This window comes from Pocillopora damicornis, chromosome 7 (assembly GCF_964200805.1).
Source record: "Pocillopora damicornis chromosome 7, jaPocDami1.2, whole genome shotgun sequence".
In the NCBI taxonomy this organism is placed as follows: Eukaryota; Metazoa; Cnidaria; class Anthozoa; order Scleractinia; family Pocilloporidae; genus Pocillopora; species Pocillopora damicornis.
The window spans coordinates 14,747,245-14,771,029 of record NC_142676.1 but is presented as its reverse complement, the minus strand read 5'-3'; the positions used below and the strand labels follow the sequence as shown (position 1 = coordinate 14,771,029).

The 23,785-nt window shown below is 38.4% G+C and overlaps 1 protein-coding gene across 1 annotated transcript; it reads left to right on the top strand.

Annotated features, from left to right (window-relative positions):
- The first annotated feature begins 3,010 nt into the window (after positions 1 to 3,010).
- LOC113669757 (polycystin-1-like protein 2) lies at positions 3,011 to 22,471 on the top strand. The gene is made up of 21 exons (XM_089211572.1): positions 3,011 to 3,351; positions 3,915 to 4,053; positions 5,779 to 6,113; positions 6,802 to 6,940; positions 7,396 to 7,706; positions 8,050 to 8,188; positions 8,926 to 9,570; positions 9,919 to 10,041; positions 10,413 to 10,535; positions 10,690 to 10,816; positions 11,086 to 11,787; positions 12,281 to 12,854; positions 13,154 to 13,369; positions 14,958 to 15,119; positions 15,472 to 15,666; positions 16,199 to 16,420; positions 16,629 to 17,336; positions 17,947 to 18,183; positions 18,253 to 19,563; positions 20,117 to 20,285; positions 20,802 to 22,471. The coding sequence occupies exons 4-21, from the start codon at positions 6,913 to 6,915 to the stop codon at positions 22,286 to 22,288; spliced, it is 7,479 nt and encodes a 2,492-aa protein (XP_089067698.1). The 5' UTR covers positions 3,011 to 3,351; positions 3,915 to 4,053; positions 5,779 to 6,113; positions 6,802 to 6,912; the 3' UTR covers positions 22,289 to 22,471.
- The last annotated feature ends 1,314 nt before the right edge of the window (positions 22,472 to 23,785 follow it).

The following is a 23,785-nucleotide window of genomic DNA, read 5'->3' as shown; positions in this document are numbered from 1 at the left end:
TTGCTTGGAGAAGATTGTATCGATTGAAAACTGTCTTAATGAACCCCCGCCTTTATCATTGTTGGAATATCCAAAATAACTGTGTCTAGGAAAGCTTATCTATTCATAAATTAATAACCTTTTGCAGTTATCGTGTTTTTAGCTTAGGTAGTTTAGTAAAATAATATTACAATTGAGGGTTCTTGTTCCGGCATATTCACAAATGCACACAATGAGTAAAATACGTATACTACGAGCAGAATCAATAATCAAGCTAACAGTTCCGAAAAAAAAAATTTCTATCGAAAGAATAAATGACGAAAGGCTTGTGGAATCGGTGGATAAGCTTAGGATAACTAAACACTCTGATATGTGCAATCATACTCATCAGCATCCTGTACCAGGCTCTCAGTCAGCAAAGACAATCAAAAGGTGGGTGTACCAAGGTTACATTGGCTTGTCAAGGAAGTCGCAAGCGTCGCTCACCTGCTATTTCACTTGTTTTCCATGACCACTGGTCTGAAACAGGCTACTTCAACCAATTAAAAGAGTTAAAACTCCATGAGGAGGTAAAGAAAGCAATGTATTTAGACAATAATTTCTTTCAAATGGGACAAAAGAAAAAATTAAATTGTCTGTTACCTTTAATCTAAAAAAAATTCGTATTTCTATATTTCTTACCACCCTATAAATGATACTATTTTCATTCCTTAGTAATGACACAACATTCGAACGATTATTTAAGGCAAGAAACATGCCTGCAGCACGGTAAGAAAATCACTCAATTTCCCTTCTCCAATTACTTGATTATTATTTCAAGAATATACGCTTCCGTAGTCATAGCCTGGTTAAAAAATTAATGTGTTTTTTCTTCCCTTCACTGAAATCTCAGCGGGGAAATTCTTCCTGTCAGCGAAAAAATTATAATTAGGATTGTGTATTGAAACGATGCCTTCGTAACATGCTTTTGCTCGGTTTAGAGTAAAGAAGAGACGAGATGAATGCCCAAGGGCCTTTGCTTTTACTAAAGGTAAACAGCCTGACATCTGAATGTTTTCCTTTTTAGACTGGTACACTGAGAGATAAACGTATTTTTTTAACTTATACAACAAAAAATCCCTCTCTCTATAGGTACAAATCTTGATCTTGGTACCTAGCAGAGGTTTAGGGAGTGGAGGTATGTTTTTCTCCTATGATTTTGTACTAAAGGACGCTCATTAGAAAAAGGGTTTTGTTTTTCGAGATTAGGATACTTAATGAACGTTGCGCAGAATGGGTTACTTGTGCTCCTGAAGCCTATGTAAACGTATTTTCTTTCTTGGTATCTATCGTCTTTAGTCAGGGATGTCTTATGTTACTACGAAATTATATCGCAAGCATTTGCAACTACAATTTTTTTTAGTGGAACAATGGTCGAAGAATTGCCTGCAGGGATTCCACGCTATATAAAGCATTACCAACATGCTGCTGACAAAAGTTTATTATTGCAATATGTCAATATGGAAAGAAGAGTTGGTACGCTTAACTTCTCAAAGCATAGTAATCCAAAGACATCCTTGTGGAGCACGATAAACTGTTATTTAAAAGCCCATTTCCAACCTTGATGCAACGCGGTCGTTTGTTTTTGTTTTGAACCACCGCTTTTGTTTAAATAGCGCCTTGGATTGTTCAGCTAATTTTACCTTGTCACGTCTAAAATAAAATAACTTCTGCGTTTTCTCCACTGAATTTGAAGAGCTTATTAAAATAATTCTGTTTAAAACAGTTCAATACGTTTTAATCCGGTATGGAATTAGATGAATCCATCGATTTCGTAAATTCCGAGGCAGTAAAACCTTATGAATCGGTTCTTACTAAAGAGGAACGCGAAAATCCTTGCGAGCATTTCGAAGAAGGTGAAAATGTTGACCCACCACGTTTTCATTCATTCATCAATTGTTTTTTAATTGAAGTTTGCCAACTTGCGCTCGAAAGAGTGGTCGAGGTTGTTGTCCATGCAAAGCAGCAAATAAGAATTGTCATGCAAACTGTCAGTGTCGCTGACTTTCCCGCAGTGAAGTGACTAAACTTAAAGTAATTAAACGTCCGGCAGTCCGATATTTTTCCATGTTTCTCTTCGAAATCCAAAAAATATTTATACGAAAATGTTCTACCTTTATTTACAATCCTCAAGCGCTTCCAGGCAGACTAAAATTTCGAACTTGATGTTTTTCCCTGACCTGATACAGAGTACGAAGCCATCCAAGCGCTTGACACTTAAAAACTTTTTAATGACATGGCTAGACACGGTCCTCAAATAACTCCATATTTCTCTTCATAAAATAATTCAAATAGTACGCGCGCTCTGATTGGCCATAAAATCATTTTACATGAGCGTATGTAAACACGGTTTTCGTTCCTCTTTCATTAGTTATTTTATAAAAGAAATGTAAAATGGTTTCCGTTTTTACATAGCCTTATGTAAACACTTGAGAGGTTGAGAGAACACTCGATAGGCTGGAAACCACTCCGCTTCGCGTCGTGGTTTCCTACGCTTATCTCGTGTTCTCCCAACCTCCCGCGTGTTTACATCAGGCTATGTAAACACGGAAACCATTTTACATTTCTTCATTGAAATATACCAATTTTTCGTTGGAAAATATTCTACCTTCATTTACAATCCTCAAGCGCTTCTAGAAAGTGAAAAAAATTCCAGCGTTGTCCGTTTCGCTAACCCTTGTGCACAGAGTGCGAAGAGATTCAAGGGTGACACTAAGAAAATTTTCACCGGACACGGTCTTCGAATAACTAAATTTCCGGAAGCCTGATATTCTTCCATATTTCTCTTTTAAAAATACCAGTTTCTATTGGAAATATTTTATCTTCATTTAGAATCCTCAAGCGCTTCTAGAATGTGAAAAAATTTGAACGCTGTCCTCTTCGCCGACTCTGTTCACAGAGTACGTACGAGAGATCCAAGCATGACACTTAAAAAAAATTTAAGGTAGGTTAATGCTGTGATGAATTGAATATTCAAATTTGTTGAACGCAGAAACCCATGATAACTGCCACAATAATGCTGTTGGAGTTTCCGATTCAAGTATCATCCTCGACAGCTTCATGAGGGCAAAAAGTCATAACAAAAGCAACGGTTACAACGCCCTACCATCATATGGACGTCTGTACGGTACCAGAGGAGATGGATGGTGCGCCGAAATTAATGATTCAGATCAGTGGCTTCAAGTCGATCTCGGGAAAGTTACTGAAGTGTGCGCTGTTGCAACCCAAGGAGACATCAATGGCAATGAATGGGTGATAGACTTTAAACTAGCGTACTCTAAATCCTATGAGGACGTTTGGCCAACTTATAAAGATTCTAATGGCTCGGAAGTGGTAAGATTTGGGCCAAAATGTCCTTTTAAACCCAGAACATCTAACATTTCATGGTGGTCTATAATTAGATTCAGTAGTAATCGGTTTAAGCCTAGGAATAAAAGTTTTAATGTGCCGTCTGATCGTCCGGGTGAGAATAGTTCTGAAAAGGACTGCTGAAGGTAGTACTGACTGACATTTCTTTTCGTGGTCAGGAAACAGTTTTCTAGAGAAAGTCACTGAAATTTTTTCTTGCTGTAGGTTAACTGCATCGCACAGAGTCCCAGTAAACAGTGTCATTCGCAAGTTGATAATGTTCAGATTTGCAATTGTTGGCGACACCATTTCTAGTAACTTGTCGCCAACGTAATATGATCAAACAGTATCGCATGTCGGCAGATCAAAAAGGCGCGTTCGTCATATCTATCTTCTGCAACTCAGTTTCTGCGACAACATTGGAAATTAGCTACTCCATAATGGTTCCTTTTAGCTGTTTAAAATTTTTTATCACTACTGAATCCTCTTTTTGAGAAAATTTATCTTTAAAAATTACGACTGCGTTATATTTTCTTATTATGTTGTAGATATTTCACAGGGAAGGTGGATCCTACACAATTGACCAACATGCACTGGAGGTTCCGGTTTATGCAAGATACATTCGTTTTCTACCAGTTACTTGGCAACGATCGATCTGCCTTAGAGTCGAAGTTTACGGAACCACCAGTGAGTTTGTTTAACTTGAATTGCGTTTTGGATCTGGGTTTTTACAAAGAGAAATAAATTGTAGCCTTCTGGGGACTTTAACATTTTTGAGGTTGGCGTTGTTCTTGACATGAGCTAAAGTTACCACATGCATTTGGACGCAAATAAATTCTAAACCTCTTCTGAGATCTCAGCTTTTCATAACTATTGTATCTCTTAAATTAAGGCTCTTCTGCCTCCAGTATACCTCATATCTGTATCAAAGATTTTGCGGCATTCACTACTTTTTGTAGTTATTTTTGTAAATTTATATAGTGAATAATACAAACGCAAGCATAGATATCGATTTTCTCTTCGAATATTCAAAGAAAAAATTCCACATCTACGAACAACCACGTTTTGAAAATAATCTTAATTATCATTATTGTCATTATCAATATTATTATTATTGTTGTTATTATTATTATTGTTATTATCATATTGATAATACACATGAAAAAATGACTCAGTTCTGATTGGTTAAGAAAAATGCAGTTTTCAGGTAATTCAATACAGAAGAGGGTTAATTCAGTGTAAAGAAGTAACAAACCAGACATTCTGATAGGTCAATAATCAAAGAAACTCTCAGATAGCCAATCAAATGCGAGCCTTGAATGTCGCAACATTCGGATACGCTAAAAATCTGCGAGCGAAACAATGGCCTGCGTTTTAAGTTGGTTTTCTTTGTTGTCGCCACTGCAACAACTATACTGCAGCTGAAAAGCAGCTCTAACAATGAAGACACTGTAAAAAGCACTGCTTTTTGGTTTTGCGTTTGGAAAAAGTGGTGTTTAGAGAAGGGAATTGCGAAGGAGATCGAAAATTACGAGCCGACCTAGCTTAACACTTAACACTCGAGCGATTCTACGCCGAAATTAAAAACAAACATGGTTAAACTTCGCAAAAGACAATTCCATTTAATCGAAAGTGATTCGGACACAGACTGAAAAATTCTTTGAACTGTTTAGCCGGACTTTGAACTTTTTTGCGCCCTTTTTTGCGTCTTAAAGATGTGAAAATATCATTGTACATCATTGTTTTGATCGTACGCAATTGTTTTGACCGAGTGCACAATGTCACTTGAAGGTTTGAATAAATTATTTTTGCACTTGATGCGCGCGCTTTGCTTCTGCATAATTATGATGAGCTATCTCGTATTTTCTCATGTATATCATTAACACGTAATCACATGATTTTTTTCGCGTAATTTGGAATTAATAAGCACTTGCTAATTTTTTCAAAGACCACAAAATTGCACCCGCTGTACGGGCTACTGCAATTTAGTTATTCATTCCAAATTGCACTCGAAATCACGTGATCAGCTCTAAAAAAAACACAGCTCTTAATTGTGGAGAAATGTTGACCTGAACGCTTTGCAATTCTTTCATCAACCTGACAGAGTGGTGCAAGGCAAGTGACGTGTCAACAGCTGATTGCCGATATAAAACACACGTAAAAAAATACCGCAGTTCTATGCGTGTGTAGTTACAGCTCTCTGTGGTCTGAAATTCCTTATAAAACACAGCAATTTATGTAAGAGAGCAGTTTTTTAATCATCCGGTAACAATCTGAGAGCATGTAATGAACAAAAAACGAAAGAATTGATTACCCAAACCCATTTTATTGCATGTGCTAAATTGGCGTGAATTAGCAATTGAAAAACAACCACGCAAGTTGTGTTCAACACAAAGCATTTATACCATTTAGAGTGTGCAGAGGCTCAAGGGGTAGAAAGTGGTGCCATCTCCGACAACCAAATGAGCGCCTCTTCCCAATGGAGTCACAAAGAAAGTGCTCATTATGGTAGACTTCACGTAAAAGAAACACAGTACAACGCAGGGGGCTGGGTGGCTCTCACAGATGATGAAAACCAGTGACTGCAGATTGATCTGAATAATCGATACATTAAAATAACAAGGGTTGCAACACAAGGACGAAACATCCGTTATTGGCATTGTAGTGTAACCAAGTACCATCTGACTTACAGCAACGACAGAATAAATTTCTACTTTTATAAAGAGCGCGGACATAACGAGGCCAAGGTTTGATAATTATCCGAAATAACTTGTTCTTCGTTTTCCATAGAATTCATACAAACTGGGGATATTGTTAAGAAATACCGTGTGGGAGGAAAACCACTTCGCTAAGCGACCAGTTTCTAGAATGCAGAATTCAACGTAGATCAGGTTAAAACACTACAATTCTCCAAGGAATAAGCCCTTAAAATACCGTTGTTCAATTCCCAAAGCCTGTTGCTGTAGGAGATCAAAAGGTTAAGTGGGTCTCATGAAAATTACATTGGATGAGTTTAACTCACAAATAAAGAAAAAAATCCTAACTAGAGGCATGTAGAAATGAAGAGTTGAAGTGGCCGCCACTTCCATTAAAAATAATTTGGGCGTCATAAACCAGTTGGGGGTGATTTAGTTTGAAGGACATGGTTAGGGGCTTATTTGTGTCATGCAGAAGTTATCTTTAGTCAGTTTAACAAGTAAATGCAAACCGATCAACACGAAGGTTTAAGGGCGGTATGTTGTGATGAAATGTTATCAGTACATACCATTTTCTGGGGATGGTGGAAAGCAGTTTCAGGGCTGACAAGAAAAACGACATGAAAACTTATCGAAGGAATAGGGTAAATACTCTTATTAAAGCTGATGTTCTAAAAAAAAAAAATGCCTGTGGAAATAACCTCTTGTCTCATGAGATTTAATTTCCAACTCTCTCTAGAATTTTTCTGGCAATACAGACCAAGACACCGTTGTGTATCATGACCTTTCCCCACCAATCAGGGCAAGATACATTCGTTTCCAACCCACAAGTTGGATTGGTGGGGTATCTATGAGAGTAGAGTTGTACGGCTGTCTAGGTGAAGTTCAATTTTGAATTGCTGATAAGAGTTCTTAGGTCGTTCAACAAATGATTTGCAGTTCGCTTATCTTTTATCCTTTATGTGAAAGATATCGTGCACTATTATTTCATTTTGCCTTCTTGAATATCTGAACCTCTTAAAAAGGTTGTAGCATTTTCCATTTTATGCTCATGGTCTTGTTGGCGTTAAATAATAAGCTTTCCTTTAGTTCACAAGACTCTAACAAAAAATCTCCATTTTTCTTACAAGAGTCCTTGCCTAGTCCTACAACATATTCAAATTCTTGTTCAAATAGTTATATTTTCTTCCTTGACGTTAACATCCTCATTCGAAACTAATACAATTCCCTCTAATTTTGTTTTCGTCCCCGTTTTAACTTTCTTATAGTAAGGAAGATAGTTGCGGATTTAATCTCAATCATAACTTTTTGTTTATGTTCTTGAAATATAAAGAATGTCAAGACCCCCTTGGTATAGAAAACGGTGCCATTTCTGACGGACAAATTAGTGCCTCTTCAGAACTGAATGCAGATCATGCGTCGACTAAGGGCAGACTAATATTAAGCGAGGGAACTTGGTTGCCTCTGAAAGAAGATGGCGACCAGTGGCTCCAGATCGATTTGCGAAATAACGATATCATCGTGAAACGAGTTGCCACACAAGGAATGAATGCTTCGCCTAAGTGGGTTACCAGCTACAATTTACAGTATGGCTATAAAAGAAATTACCTGCAATATTACATGGAACAAGGGACAACAAGAAAGGTCTATAACAATATTAGCAGGACTGCCTTTCCGTAGAGGAAACTAGCTTTCATAGAGAAATCTTTAGACTGTGCTAGGAAAACCCTGGATTTTCTTTTTTTTACATTTTTCCAAGTCAATTAGTGTTGAGAAATGTGTCGAAATCATGAAAAAAAAATGTTCACCTGGTGGAGGAAAATCAGAGTTGTGCTGTCAATTGCATGAGGAAATATTCGATTCTAATTAAACATCAATCTAATTGTTGCACTTTTATCGCCCTAAGAAAATGAAAAATTTTATTCCTCTTTTCATTGTTCGTTTGCTTTTCTGTTTTGTTTTGTTTGTTTTTGCTCCATTTATCAAGGTCTTTGCTGGGAATTATGACCAGAAGACAATCGTTTATCATGACCTGAACCCACCTATCGTGGGACGTTACATCCGATTTCGTCCAGTTAACTGGCAGGAGGGAATAGCAATGAGGGTGGAGCTGTTCAGTTGTTCAGGTAACCTTAAGTGAGGTTCAGATGGGAGGCTTTAATCTTCCATTGACTGATTGAAGGTCTCCTTGTATTAAGCCACGGAAGCTTGATAGCAAGTTGAAGACATGGATTCATGGGTTTTCCTTTCCATGGGTTGTCAGGAAAACGTAAATGGTGCAACAAATGCCAGAATGTTACAAACAGCTGTCTATCCCTATAGCGAAACACACAGATAAGCCAAAAGATTGCACTGGAAAGTTAGTTCGACAGACAGACAAATAGACAGTTAAATAGGAGAAGGAGTCAAACACGTACGAACTCATATAAAGCAGGACTCATAATTATCATGAAATGGCGCAATGTAACAATACTATGGGCTCATTCAATGGTGCTTGTCTTCAGGGATTCTCAGGAGATGATGTTAATTGATTTGGTGTGATACACAAATTGACCTGACTTCCCAGCTATAACTATTGATGAAAATGAAATACACAATTTTATACATTACGCCCTATTCATAACGTTAAATTTAATCGAGGCTTAGTGCAAGGTATGTCTTTATTATGAATGGAATCACACAATATAATATAGCACTGAACATGGATAATAGAGAGAGATATATCGTATTGATAAAGTGTGGTGTCCCCTTAGACATAAATTAAATCCTTCAGTAGGTAGCAGTCTTCAGTTGCTAATGTTGTATTTAGATAAATTACAATCTGCAATATACCAAGCTAACTCGTTAATTACGTTTCTTGCAGCCGCCAAAATCCCAGAAGCAAAAGCCATTTTCCCTTTGAACAGTTTCTTTGAAACAAGAGAGATCACTAATAAACAACCCCAAGGCATTCGTGGGGATGTATCCTTAGCGATAGGTCCGAATGGCGACATAGGTGGCTCTTATCGATTCTCTGGGCATGCGAACAGCTACATCGAGTTCCCAAACGATGGGGGATTAGACTTGAAACACTCAATCACTTTGCTATGTTGGTTGTATCCTGAAAATACATACGACGGGGCTTTATTCAATTACAAATCAAGGGGTGCCTGGGCCGTTCACTTTTGGATAGGCCCAAATGGAATTATTTACGTTCATTTCAGAAACAGAGATTACTTAAATACATGGGGCTCGTTATCGACCAATCAGCCTTTGGCGACGCACAAATGGCATTATATTGGTGCTTCTTACGACTATATAACTGGAATGGAAAGTGTATGGGTGAATGGAGTGAGAGTGGTAGAGAGGAATATCGGGGCCGGCATAACGCTGGGTACACAGGATAACGTCAGAGTTGGTGTCAAAGCAGACGATCCCCGTCATTTGACAGCCAGAATTGCTGCCATGCAGTTTTATGACTTAGCCTTAACGGCAGAGCAAATAAATAGAGTGAAACATCTCGGCTTAGGTAAAGATGAATATAACGAGTCATACTAAGAACAGCTGTGTGTGGCATGCAATTATGCTTACGTGTGTCCAGTGTATTCGAAATGGTCAGTTAGTTTTCTAAACCTTTTATTTTAGTAATGATTTATTAATGAATTCATTTGAAAGCTCGTTGAATATTTGCATGCATACACAGGCATCTGTACATGTTAAATTTACATGCAATCTTTATTCTCTTTTCTCAAACATTTCAAGTAAATATTTTAAAGTGTATTAAATGTCCATATTGAAATCTGCACGAGCCTATTGATGGTAATTATACTCGAGGATGGGATATGACTTTGTTCCCATAATTACTATTTCTACTCAGATGAAGATGAATGCCAGGATCATAAACACAATTGTGACGTGAACGCTCAGTGTAACAACACGTTTGGCTCATATAACTGCACTTGTCTCAATGGGTACTCAGGAGATGGCGTGAGCTGTCTAGGTACGTACTACTCATTGAAATGTGTATTATCACGTGAAGATAAAACTACATGACCGTGCGTCTCGTGTTGTGGGTCATCTAGTGGATTTTCTGTCCACATGATGCAAAACGAGAGAAATGTTATTAAAAATATACGGTGACTAAGGCTACCTTTGTAAATTTTTACGTTGCCTTTTCTAAATTCCATGGGTCTCTACAACAAGGAGCACCAGGGAAAGTTCGCTATTTTGAAGTTTGATAGCTAAAGAAGTCTATTTTAACTGATCTGTTTTTGCCATAGAGCGGGTATATTTTACCTTAATAGCCACCGGTGCCTTAAACGCTTCATGCTTTTTTTTTTTTACCCCCAGCTATTTTTTTCTTTCGTTTAGATATCGACGAATGTACTACAAATGTGCACAACTGCGACTCATTGGCTGTTTGTAACAACACTGTTGGATCTTTTTATTGTACATGCATTGCAGGGTATGAAGGAAACGGTACAGCTTGTATAGGTGAGATATGTTTCTATGTTCTCTATGGTAATGCACTGCTAGGTTTAAGGACGCGATTTTTTATGAGTTGAAAGCAACTGATAAAGAGTTTCATTGGTGAAACCTGAAACAATGAAACTACTCGAAATTTCTGCTCGTTTCTATGATTCTATAGATATCGACGAATGTGCAATATCAGCTCATAACTGTCATGGAGTTGCTTACTGTTTTAACACTCCGGGATCCTTCAGCTGTGAGTGCCGAAAAAGCTACATTGGTGATGGGATATCATGTGAGCCCTTTGGTGAGAATGATGTCAAATTACAGTGAAAGAATATCTAGCTGATAATTTGTTATTACCATCAGTTTTTTTCTGTGAACCTCTGTACACGAGGCACTACATAAAAAGGCACGATTTTATCTCAACCTTGAAAATTTATCGCTATTTCATACTGTTAACGTTGACGTAAAACATGAGTGAATTCATTAAGAACTAAACCCATCTTACAAACGTTTGTTTTTCTTTGAGGGGGAAAAATGATGCAAAAATTCCGTTCATTATATTATCCGCGGGAGATTTCTCAGTGACCATTAGAAACAGTTCAAAAGACAAATATCAGGCCACACCTGTGCAGCGCTCAGTCAAAAGTGTCCGAGAAGCCCTGATCCATGGTCTTAATAAAGATTTAAGTATATTGAAAAGTACCTTTGAATGGAGCGTGGTTAGCGAAATGGAGTTAGCTGCCTCGGAGTCAGCATTAGGAACTATAGTTAGTCAAGGGACGACGGAATGGACGATAAACAAACGATCCTTACCTGCTGGTATCTATCAAGTCAAATTCAATGCTACGCTCGCAGTCGGAGATCCAGCATCCCCAAAAATTCTCAACGCATTTGATTATGGCTTCATCGAGGTTATTGCGGCTCCCTTGCGAGCCATTCTTGATGGAGGAAGCAGTGTAAGGTGGGGGTCCAAGCAAAACGTCACTGTGAATGGCTCTTTAAGTTACGACGCAGACATTGGCCCTGGAATACATACCGGGCTCAATTTCAGTTGGTCCTGTCGGAGTGACACTTCTGTAAGCAACACTTGCTTCGATTCTTTTCTAAACGAAGGAGACTTAAACCGTACAATCATAACTGTTGATCCAAGTAAACTTGAAATCGACAGGACCTTCTTCCTACAGCTGAATGTGACTAAGGATGTGAGAAGTTCCTCTGCTGAAATGTCCTTTACAATAACCGCTGGAGAGGTTCCTCAGGTGACCCTTAGGTAATTTTTATGTAGTGTAAACTGTAAATTAGAGAAAATGTTGTACTCAAGGAATTGGAAAAGAAAAAGCTCTTGTAAAAAAAAAGAGTCTAAAAAATTGGTGCTAATTTATCTGAACAACGCTTCCTAGAAGTAAACGTGCTTAAACTGGGAGGAGAGACCCTAAGAAAGGTACGCAGCGTTTAAAATAAGAGAAGTAGAGTGCCTTTAACATTCAAGTAAGTATTTTACTTTGCAGTTTCGCTTAATCGGTATCTAGCTGTAGAACTCAAAAAAGACTAGTCTTGCCTTAATAAAACCACCCTGAAGCTAACTTTGACTTGCTCTACTAAACACGAGCAGGTGGTGGTTTGAAAGGGCAATTCGCCAATCGACTAAAGCTGTGTTTTCACTTTTGAAAGTGAAGGAAGCCTGTTAATTAAGCCCTATTTGCTTGTATTTGATTTTGCAGCTTTTCGTATGTTGTTCATTCTTTTCTATTTTTTTTCCATAGATGCTTCATAGATTGTGGCGCAATAGTGTCTGCTTCAAACAAGCTCCGGGTGACATCAGAGTGTCTTAATTCTCCTTGCAATGGATCTGTCTACGAATGGCGTCTGTCCATGCTAAACGGGTCGGACAGTTGGGAAAATATACCTATTTTACCCAACATGACTTCAACAGCTGTAAATTCTACCAATATGATAATGAAGAAAAATTCTTTACAATCTAAATCGAAGTATAATCTAACATTATTGGTAACATCTTTAACAGAAGCATTCGGGCTTTCTATGCTCCTCTTTGAAACTGCTGGAGAGCCGCATGATGGTTACTGCGCGCCGTCGGTCTCTGAAGGCGTCTCACTGGAGACTGAGTTTACTTTTAAGTGCTTCGATTGGCAGGATACGAGCCTACCACTGACATATGAATTCGCACTTGGAGAGGAGCCTATATCTTATGGCACGTCACCCTCGTCTGTGTCGACAGTGTTACCTGCGGGATCGCCGGACGAAGATTTCCAACAACAAGTCACTATTGTCATTAAGAACGCGGTTGGAGTATCCGTTGTAGAGAAATTGCTTATCCGGGTACTGCAATTTTTTATAAACGAGAATATTTTTTTAGCGAATTACTATTTACGCGGCTCAGAATCTTTGCATTTTCCACTTTGATTTATAAACGCCGTTTAGAAAGTGTTTCAAAATGGCATAATCTTTTCTGTATGCCCGCTAACCTTTTACTATTTCCTAGAGCATAATCTCCAATATTATCTAATATTATCTCATCGTCGCTTGGATCCAACAATGGGTTAAAATTTTGACTGAAAACGCCAAAATGATATCTCAGCTAAGAAAATATTACGATATGTCTCACTTATCCCTTGCAGGTAAAGCCATCATCTGGCCTTGATCCATGTTCTTCATCACCAGACGAAGTTGCAATCAAGTTAAAAGGTTTTGTAGTTGGGGAAGGTAACAAGCTGGATGAATTTCTCAACAAGGGTGAACTCAGCCGAGCTGTTCAACTTGGTATATCTGTTTTCAAGTCTGCAATTGAAAAAACCGAATGTGGACAACAATTGGACCCTGAGGACAAAGCGTTGGTACGCTAATAAAATTTCTCAAATAGTCAGTAACAGCACTTAGAATTTTCAGAATTAAATTTGATGTTGTTTCTTGGAACACGTAGCAATTGCGAGTTTCGTTTATTCATGTCGTGAGGCATACTTAAAATATGTACAATAACTCATTTATATAATAACGTTCGGATATAACGCGCGCTACCATTGGTTGAAAGAACGAGCTCTATCAAGGTAAAGAGCATAGAGCTGAGCTAAAGCTGACACGCCGTCACACTATCTGCCAAATTCGACTACGTCCGATCATTTCCTGGGCTTCTCTGTAGCTTTATTTTCTCGTTAATTAAAAGTGAAATTTCCGAACAAGCGAGCCGGCACGTAGCAACAGAAGAGCCAAATAAAGGTTTGTACAAATGCTAAGCGCCATAATTTACATCATTATAACTTAAGAAGAGACGAAAATCCTCAAAGAGAAGAGTCCTTAACGCTCAGTTAGGTCGCAAGCTTACGAACAGTAATAAAAGACAAACACAGCTAACACTCGTATAATAGATAAAAGCTTCGTGTTTAAAAAAAAAACAGAACAAAACAGGAATGGTGAAAAATATGCACAAACTGGCATAGCAGTTAAAATTCGTAGAAATCATGATAGTGTCTGCGATCATGCTGAACTTTATCGTGGGTAGCTCATCGTGGCGATCTCCGGTCATCGCAGTGAAGCAAGCTTCAGAAGTTACATCAGCCACCCTTCGAGAGAAGAATTAATAGCTTCCTCTGATACACTTTGGGATGCGTTGAATGGGTGCGTTGAGTGGAAGGCCACATCAATCACAGCAGCCGAGCTTTACTGCGCTCTCATCCCGAGAAATCTTCATGTTCCGGTGAATTCGGCTGTCGTTCATTCCTAAAACACACACCTTAGGCTTTTTTTTTTCTACTGGACATGTCAAAACCTACGTATTTTTATGAGCCACAATTCAGCCGGATTTCACTGAATATCTAACTCTCAGATTTTTTTTTTCTACTGGACATGTCAAAGCCTACGTATTTTTATGAGCCACAATTCAGCCGGATTTCACTGAATATCTAACTCTCAGATTCTGTACTAGAGACTAAAAAACTTCAGGCAAAAGTATTAAATTCGACCTACCGTGCTATTTAAGTTTGTAAACTATTACATATTGTGAGCTTTGATGGTTTAACACTTTTGACTGCTTTGGTCTTGTTCAACATTATTTGAACCATTCTAACATGAATTCTAATTGGCTTTTTATAGCGTGTTCTATGGAAAAATAGAGCATGCTGATGACTCTGTTTTCGCTCTGCAAATAAACTTTGTTTGGAAAATTGAAAGTAATACGTGGGGAATTTAACGGATTCTTTGTTAGGAAAAAAGAAAGAGAAGCCTTGACTGTGCTCTGTTCTGTTGTAAAGCATTTAGGATGTGGCTAGAGCACTCAAGAAGTAGGGAGAAACACTTAACTGCGACTCGTGTTTCTCCCTACACCTCTTTCGTGCTCTAGCCGCTTTCTGCGTGCTTTACAACAGAACAGAGCACAGTCAAAGCCTTTTCTCTTTGTTTATGAGGCGTGCCATTTCTTCTTGTTGCTAGATTGCCAACACATTGATATCGAAGTTTACAGCTATAACACCAGAGAATCTTGAAATGTCTCGCTTGGTTATATCAGTAGTAAACTTGGCCATGGGACTGGAAGCTGAACAAAAATGCGAGAGCTGCAGTGACGGTGGCGGTAGCACCAGCAATAACAATATGGTAAAAGTTTTTTTTTTCTTTTCAATCCTTTTATTAACATAAATTCAAGTTTAAGAATGATATCAAACTTAAGAGTGGTAACCATTAGTGACAGATTATCTACAGTAAACTATGCATCCGATCGAAAGTGAATGAAATACTTTCATCTGTAACGGATATAAGCAACAAGCTTATCCTTCCAGGTGAATCATAATAAATGAAATCTCTGCTATTTCTCAGTAATTCGCTATTGGTATTTTTAAAACATGCATGCATCTGATTTGCAAATATTCTAAATTATTCAATCCACCAATCTTTCCTTACTATTTTAATCCCAGTGAGGCATATGACGCATTGGTGCTATTCTCCCTAGGAATTAACGATGCAATTGACTGATAGCACAGCAAATATGATGATTTCCACCCTTAATGATCCGGAGGAGCCTTTCACACCGGAGTTAGAACAAACAGCGACAAGTGTTACAGGCTGCCTCACAAATGTTCTCAAGTCTGCTGCAGGCTCGAGTAAGGACAAGACAGACTCGGCAGTAGCCCCACCCTCTCCAGAGGTAAAGATCACAAGTACATTTACAAGTACGACTACCACAGAAATCACTCCTTTCTCCATACATTCCCTTATTGGAGTTTCGTTTCTCGCCATCAATTCAGGATGGGTAAATTCAAAGCAATACAGCTTACATCAAGCGAACAAAACAGCGACACCAATGAGGGCAGCGAAGAAGAATTTATTATAGCAGAGCTTGCAGAGCTTAGCCCCATAATTATATAAAATAGTAATAACCCATCAAGCCGAAAAAATTTGGTCGTACGACTGTACGACGTACGACCGTACAAGGTGCTACTTTTAACATGCGTGGTCAACTGTACCGCGGGCACGCCAACGCCACGGTTTTGTCCAGTAATCCAGTGGTCAGTGCACTGGGCTCCGAGTTGACGACCCGGGTTCTAGTCCTAGCCTGTGCCCTTGTGACGTGAGGGAAAAAAAAATGCGAGTTCCGCTTTTAGGCTTGGCTTAATCTACATATTAGGTCTAACTACCTTATCATGCGACTGAACAACATTCTTTGACTTTCCTTTCAGTTCGTGAAGAAAGCCTCCGAAAAACTGAGCAACATGAGTGATGCATTTTTTGGCCGCTTGGTGCCATCAGAAGATCTGGTTCTAAAAACTCCAAACTTGGCAATTTCACCGAAAAAGGTCACAGCTAATAATGCAAAAGGACTTAGCATGGGAGATGGACCAAGTAAATTCAAGCTCCCGAGCAGCCTTGGAAATATAGGTGGTGGAGAGATAAATGCAAAGGTATGATGCCATTCTCATCCTAACTCACTTGGGAATGATTCGAGTCATCGCTGCCTCAATTTGTAATTACGCTTTCTTGTCTCCATTTCTACTTAATATGATAAAATGACAAAATCTGTTAGCACCGAATATTTTGTGCGCGAGCAAAACTCCTGGAATCACCCTTGTAAGATGAAATTACTAAAAACTATATTGCGTTCACTTTCAGATGCAAGCTGTTGATTTTAACCCTTTCACTTGGGACAACAGCAGCAAGAAAATCAGATCACGCGTCACGAGTCTTGAGCTTAAAAGCAACAACGCGGAAAAGATAAATGTTTCAAATCTTGACAATGACATTGAGATCTTGATTCCCATTTCCAGTCTACCCCAGAACTCTACCAACGGGACGCAGCATAACTTTCTTAAGCCAAATCAAATCTCAGTTCGAAGTTATTACGTAGAACTAGCCAATGTTCCCGTATCTCTTAAGTTGGGTACAGCCGAGGCAGGAATACAAATCAGTCTGTTCATAAAATTTGGAAAAAGACCAACGATAAATGACTTTGAACACAATTTTACGATGACGTTTACATCTACATGTGACAACCGAACAGATGCTAATGCCACTTGCTCTATCAGAGATAGCTCGGTTACAGTGATGCCTTCTAAGCCAGGTTTCCTCTACGCGGGCTTATTGTTTAAAAGCCCTAAGAATGAAAGTCAACATTCCAGGCAAAGAAGGTCCTGTTTTGGAAATCGTCGCGAAAGACGGTCATGCGTGGGCGTTAAAGATCCACCACCAAAAGGATCTCTTAGCACTGTGATTCCGAAATATGATCCAAACACAGACGTTAACTACACTTTGACCATTACTCAGTCGAGTTGTTTGTATTGGTCAGAGAACACAGAGAAGTGGACCGCGGAGGGTTGCCGGGTAAAAATAAATCATTTAGTAATTTTTCTGCTGCTAAGTAAGCTTTACTGAGTAAAAAACCCTCATGCAATCGTTTATGTTGACTCTCCTCAATGACGATAGCAACCGATTAGTCATTCTTAAGACTCAAAGGGAGTTGTTGGTATAAACATTTCAGATTTAACAACTGGATGCAAATTGGCTATAAATATAGGGTTAGAACAACTAATCGACTTATTTGTTTCTATGTATTCTCTTTTGTGTCGAACGTATCTTACGGTTCATTATTAAAGCAATTCACCAATTCAGCTTGGGATTAAACTTTTCTACTTTAATCAAGATCGTGCTTGTGTCGAATTTGAAAACAATCATTGTTAGAAGTCGAGGTGAAAGCTTGTATTAATATATATCACACAGATACAAAAAAGTAGTTTTATTCTTTAAATAAACCAAAAAATGGTAGAAAATTGAACTCTTGACTCGAGCTCGGAAATGTATAATACTTGCTATTCGCATTCCAATTAACTAATCAACGCACAGTAAAAGCAATAATCTCATGTGAGCGATATACCAATGCACAATATAATGTTCATTTCTTTCGCATAATTGATTTTTTTCCTTTTCGTCAAAGGTAAGCCAGGACTCGAACACCACCCATCTTAAATGTCTCTGTAATCATTTAACATCTTTTGGTGGAAACTTCATCCAAGCACCAAACCCAATTGACTTCGACAAAGTTTTTACTGAGTTTTCAAACCTTGCTGAAAGTGGCAATATTTCAGTACTTGTGACAATTGCCTGTTTTTTCCTTCTGTACTTCGTGGTCTTAATCTTTGCAAGGAGGGCCGACAAGAGAGACGTAGACAAGGTAATCATATTTCAACCTGTAGTCGTGTATTTCGAATTATTTTCATCTCCGAATGTTTTCTTTTTTTAGATTTGCCCACCCAAATTGATACCGCTTGTGAAGGAAGGGGCCTATTATTACGATATGGTTATAAGCACCGGCGTTTGGAAACATTCAGCAACAACAGCCAACATAACCATCAGCATCAAGGGCGAAAATTATGAGCAGAGTCAAATTCCATTAAGAGAGAAAGGGGAGTGGAGCGAGCTTTTCGAACGTGGGAGTATCAACGGCTTTGTGTTCGTAATGAAAGAACCTATTGGCCCTTTAAAAGAAATTATTTTGGAACACGATAATTCGGGTGATAATCCGTCTTGGTTTGTAGAAACCGTAGTTATCCAAGACCGTCAGACCGAAGAAAGGTGGGTTTTCCCTATAAATAGGTGGCTTGCGTTGGAAAAAGACGACGGCCAAACAGAAGTTACCGTGGGCAGCAAATCTTACTCTGCCTTCTCAGATCAGGTTCGCTCGCGCTTTGCCAGAAAAGTTGCCGACAGTCACTTGTGGATGTCAGTCTTTGGAAAAGCATGTAGCAGTACCTTCACACGTGTGCAAAGAGCTTCATGTTGCCTTTCAGTTCTGTTTAGTGCAATGATAGCAAATGCCATGTTCTATAACATTGGTGGTCAATCCGATGGTGCTATACAGGTTGGGCCTTTTAAGTTTTCTTGGAGACAGATAGTCATCGGAGTACAAAGTGGCATTATCATTGCACCGATAAACTTAATAATCGCCTTCCTTTTTAAGTCTAGCAGGCCGAGGAAAAAAGGGAGGGACAAATACAAAGTCACAGATGAGGCCCAACGACTTTTGGATGAAATAACGGACACCGGTTGTATGCTTCCTCATTTCTTTGTTTATTTGGGCTGGTTTCTCTGCTTCTGTACGACAATGACAGCAGCAACGTTTACTCTGTTTTACAGTTTAATGTGGGGAAAGGAAACCTCTGAACAGTGGCTTGCTTCTATTCTAATTTCCAATGTACAAGATATTTTAGTTGTACAGCCCACGAAGGTTATGATAGTAGTCATCGTTATTTCCTTTCTCCTGACAAGAAAGAACAGAGGCAAATGCAAAGAAGAAGAAGAGACTGCTATCGATTCACAAGCAATTGAGATTGATTTCTCGGGCGATGATCCCAAACAGTGCTTTAAGAAATATCAGCGGGAAAAGATGAGGGAGAGATCTAAAAAAGAAGCTCAGTTAACAAGCATGACAAGAGACATTATTCTGCATTTAATATTTGTGTTTCTTCTGGCTATCGTATCTTATGGAAACAAGAATGGAAACCGTTTTCTAATGACAACTGAGATGAGAAATCGATTCACTAAGTTTAATTTGGTAAGATTTTGTTTCTTGATGAATAAAAATGCTTTTTGTCCGCAGTTGTGAAATATATCGCAGTATTCAAAAGCTATTTCGCATGGCAATCGATCCTTATATCAATGAAAGATTACAGACTCGTGGATGTTTAACAAAGAAATAGCCAAGTCAGTCGCAGTACCACACCTAACGATGGCAAGTGAGCAGGGTAATTAAAGACACATATATCTGTACTGGAGCAGCTTTATGGAAAATGAAAATAATATAATGAGTTTTACCTTTTGAAAAAAGTAGTGGCGATGTTACTATGGAATTCAGATTGACGTTTGCTTTTAGGTGCCGATGAAGTTTGAATTCCTTAGTTATTCCTTTGTTATTCATTGTTTGCGACTTGCATTTAAGGTTGGCGGTGAGTCTCTTTCCCCTCTCACTTTGTTCCAGTCTTCTGGTTTATTGCTTTATCTCTACCTGTTCGTTTGTTTAATAATCATGCGAGTTGCACATTTTGTCCTCTTATCGGTTCCTTGGATCTTTATTTATTTATTTCATAAGATCTAATTCTTTATTCTAGGTAAAGGATGCGCACAGTTTAGAGGCATGGTTAAAGAACGAATTCATAGTAAACATTTATAACCAGGCGTGGTACAACGGACTCGAAGAGAGAAACGATGTGTACGTCGGGAACAAGATGTCGATATTAGTGGGAATGCCCTGGTTGCGACAGCTTAGAATTAAAAAAAGTAAACTTAGATCAGAATATATAATTTTTTTAAACAGTCAGGTTATCGCAAAAGACTATTTCCACAGTAACGATATACACAATGGAGCCTTTAACTTTGTACCAAAAATCTCTAATCTACAATTGAAACACAGTTGAAATAGGAAAATGTCATAGCGACTTAATGAATTCCAATAACTAGTTAGTGCATGTCTAGTGATCTGGAAACCAAAGGCTGGTAACTAACACACCAAATTGTACTACTAGAGGCGCTATGAAATGGAACATAGGCATAAAAAGACCATACACTTGTTTACTGATATATTTTGACTCACTACTTATGACTTGACTCATAAGAAATTTTAAAACAACAACCTCCAACCCGATATCGAGAAACTTCACTGGCGTGCTTTTTTTCTTTTCTTTTTTATTTCTTTTCTCGGAATTTTTCCTTTTTCTCTGTTTCATTTTATCATCTTTGATCAAAATTGCAAATCTTAAAGTAATCCATTCCACTTTTCTTTATTTTCATTTGAAGATTCCTGCAGATTGCTCTCGAAAATGATAGCAGATTGTTATTACGACTATTCTCCAGAAAATGAGGACACGACTTTGCTAAGCCTTCCAGGTTGGATACCTCTATCCCTCAATACTTCCTGGCTCAATGCTTTCCAAATTTGCCCTGAGCCTTGGCGATATCAATCAGCAGGAGAAATTCGCAACGATCCCATTCTAGCATCCTACAACTCCTATGAAGGGGGTGGTTATGCAGCAGTCATGGGATACGATGAGAGCACTGCACAAGGCGTCCTCGACGAGGCTATTACTAATGGATGGCTTGATCGCCAAACTCGAGCTGTAATTCTAGAGTTTGCTGTTTTCAATGTAAATACAAACTTGATTAGCGTTGCCACATACTTTTACGAGGCCTTAGCTACTGGTGCAGCCTATACTACAAGGAGAATTGAAACACTCGAGTTGTACAGCACTGAGTCAGGAGCTCTGATGTTTTTCTTAATTGGCCAGTTTCTGTTCATGGCAATGGTCCTCTTTTATTTCATAGTTATATTAGCCCACCTTTATCAACAACGTTTAGGTTTCTTCAAGTCTGTTTGGAATATGGTGGATTTCTTTATGATTATTTTCTCTGTAGCCTCTGTAGCATTTTACATGATCAGAGCTAAAAGCGTTTTGAACACTATCAAATCTATTCAAGCCAATCCATATGAAATCGTGCATTTCCACACAGCCTTGAATTGGCTTAACCTGGAAAATGCGTCCATTGCTGTTGCTGTTTTCTTGGTGGCAGTCAAGCTTCTGAATCTGATTCGTTTTAACCCACATGTAATATATTTGTTTTCATCTTTTCGCCAATCTATAGGCTATCAACTCTCGTATGTGCTCTTTTTTCTGATCGTGTTTAATGCATTTGTTATAACAGGTATGCAGTTTTTCGGTGGTGTAGTATTAGAATATTCCAGTTATCTCGATGCAGTCATGTCTCAATTCGAATTCCTGTTAGGAAAAGCAGTCCCAATGGACGCTCTTCGAAGGGACAGACCCTTCATTGGTCCGACGTTTGCATTTTTGTTTTGTATATCCACAAATATATTTCTTATGAATATGCTTGTTTCTGTCCTCAACGAATCATACGGTGACGCAAAATCAAACGCAGAGGAAAATGCAAAAGAGCTTGAAATGGCACGTTTTATTGAGGAGCGTTTAATGAACATTTTCCACGAGGGAAGTAATCGGACTGAGTTTAAGTTGTTTTGTGATGAGACAATATTTGTCAACATGTGCCTTTCTGAAGCAGAGCCATTTTGTTTGAATTCTGAAAGTATTATCCAATGTACAGAGGAACGAATGTTAAAAGCTGAAAAACGACTAATTTTTCTCACTCGACGAACAGAGTACATGGAGGCTGATTATTTGAAAGAGGAGAATGACTTAACTTACCTTTTATTAGTAATGATAAATCCTTCGGTGCGTGATTCGGAAAAGAAATCAAAATATGATCTCTGAGTGCAGAGATGTTTTACTGTATAATTTAGCTAAGTTTTCTTCCACTGAAATTATTTCTGGCTTTTCTACCAAGCGTAGATATTATTGAATGTTTATTTTTAGATAAGTGTATCTTATAAGTAAGGCGTAATGGAATATTTTTAGCACAAAAGATAGAAAATGCAATAAAAGAAGTTTTGTCATGGTCGGAAGTCATTGTAAATTAAATGTTCAGCTAAGTGTTTGCAGGATAAAATATCTACAATAATATTATGCGCATAAAGTGTCAAAATACTTACAGTGACAAAACATGTGACTAAAAGTAAAATGTGTTTTTTAACAGACAGTTTTTCTCTGATTGAGTATTGACTACTGGCCTAAGGTTTCTGATATATGACTTTGATATGTCAGGCAGGTAGTCAAGATTACTCCTGCATTTCGTTAAGATGGTAAAATGGTCTTTGAGGTTCATTGGCTCCATACTGTGTTGAAATAGATGCCGGCGAGGTAGCATATATACTGTCTGATATATGAGATGATACAGTTACCAAGTTTTTGCAATGTAAACTGAGCCTCCCTGCCCCAAAGGCAAGCTGTCGACACTAAAATACCCTCCAGCCATGGAGTGTTAGTCCAGTAACTGAGGTGTGACAGGGTACAAACCTGAATACCAATCCTGCAATGTAGGCTATAAACAACATTGAATGAGACAAGCACTTTCAGAGAAAAATGCCGGTTGGTCAAGGGGTTACAAGAACCTACCATCTCTACCCTGCTTTTATCACAGAGTAATTTAAAACTCACCCACGCGTATCGACGGTTTTTTTTTGTTTGTTTTTTTTTTTTTGCTGGAAATATCGACCAAGACACCGTTGTGTATCATAACCTTTCCTCACCAATCAGGGCAAGATACATCCGTTTCCGACCCACAAGTTGGATTGGTGGAGTATCTATGCGAGTAGAGTTGTATGGCTGTGTAGGTGAAGTTAAATTTTGAATTGCTGAGAAGAATTCTTGGGTTGTTTAACAAATGATTTGCAATTCGCTTATCTTTTATCCTTTATGTGAAAGATATCGTCCACTATTATTTCATTTTGTCTTCTTGAATATCGTCCACTATTATTTCATTTTGTCTTCTTGAATATCTGAGCCTCTCTTCCCTCTAATTTTGTTTTTCGTCCCCTGTTTTAACTTTCCTATAGTAAGGAGGATAGGTGTGGATGTAATCTCAATTATAACTTTTTATTTTTTTTTTTGAAATTTAAAGAATTTCAAGGCCCCCTTGGTATGGAAACGGTGCCATTTCTGACGGACAAATTAGTGCCTCTTCAGAACTGAGTGTAGACCATGCGTCGACTAAGAGCAGACTAATATTAAGCGAGGGAACTTGGTTGCCTCTGAAGGACGATGGCGACGGGTGGCTCCAGATCGATTTGCGAAATAACGATATCGTCGTGAAACGAGTTGCCAGACAAAGAATGAATATTGCCTAAGTGGGTTACCAGCTACAATTTACAG

What these genes read in the sequence shown, in the direction of transcription:
- LOC113669757 (XM_089211572.1), top strand. Translation starts at nt 6,913, where the DNA reads ATGAGAGTAGAGTTGTACGGCTGTCTAG. An exon ending in TAGAGAAATTGCTTATCCGG is followed by an intron (nt 12,855 to 13,153) that starts GTACTGCAATTT and finishes TATCCCTTGCAG; the next exon opens with GTAAAGCCATCATCTGGCCT. An exon ending in GCACCAGCAATAACAATATG is followed by an intron (nt 15,120 to 15,471) that starts GTAAAAGTTTTT and finishes TATTCTCCCTAG; the next exon opens with GAATTAACGATGCAATTGAC.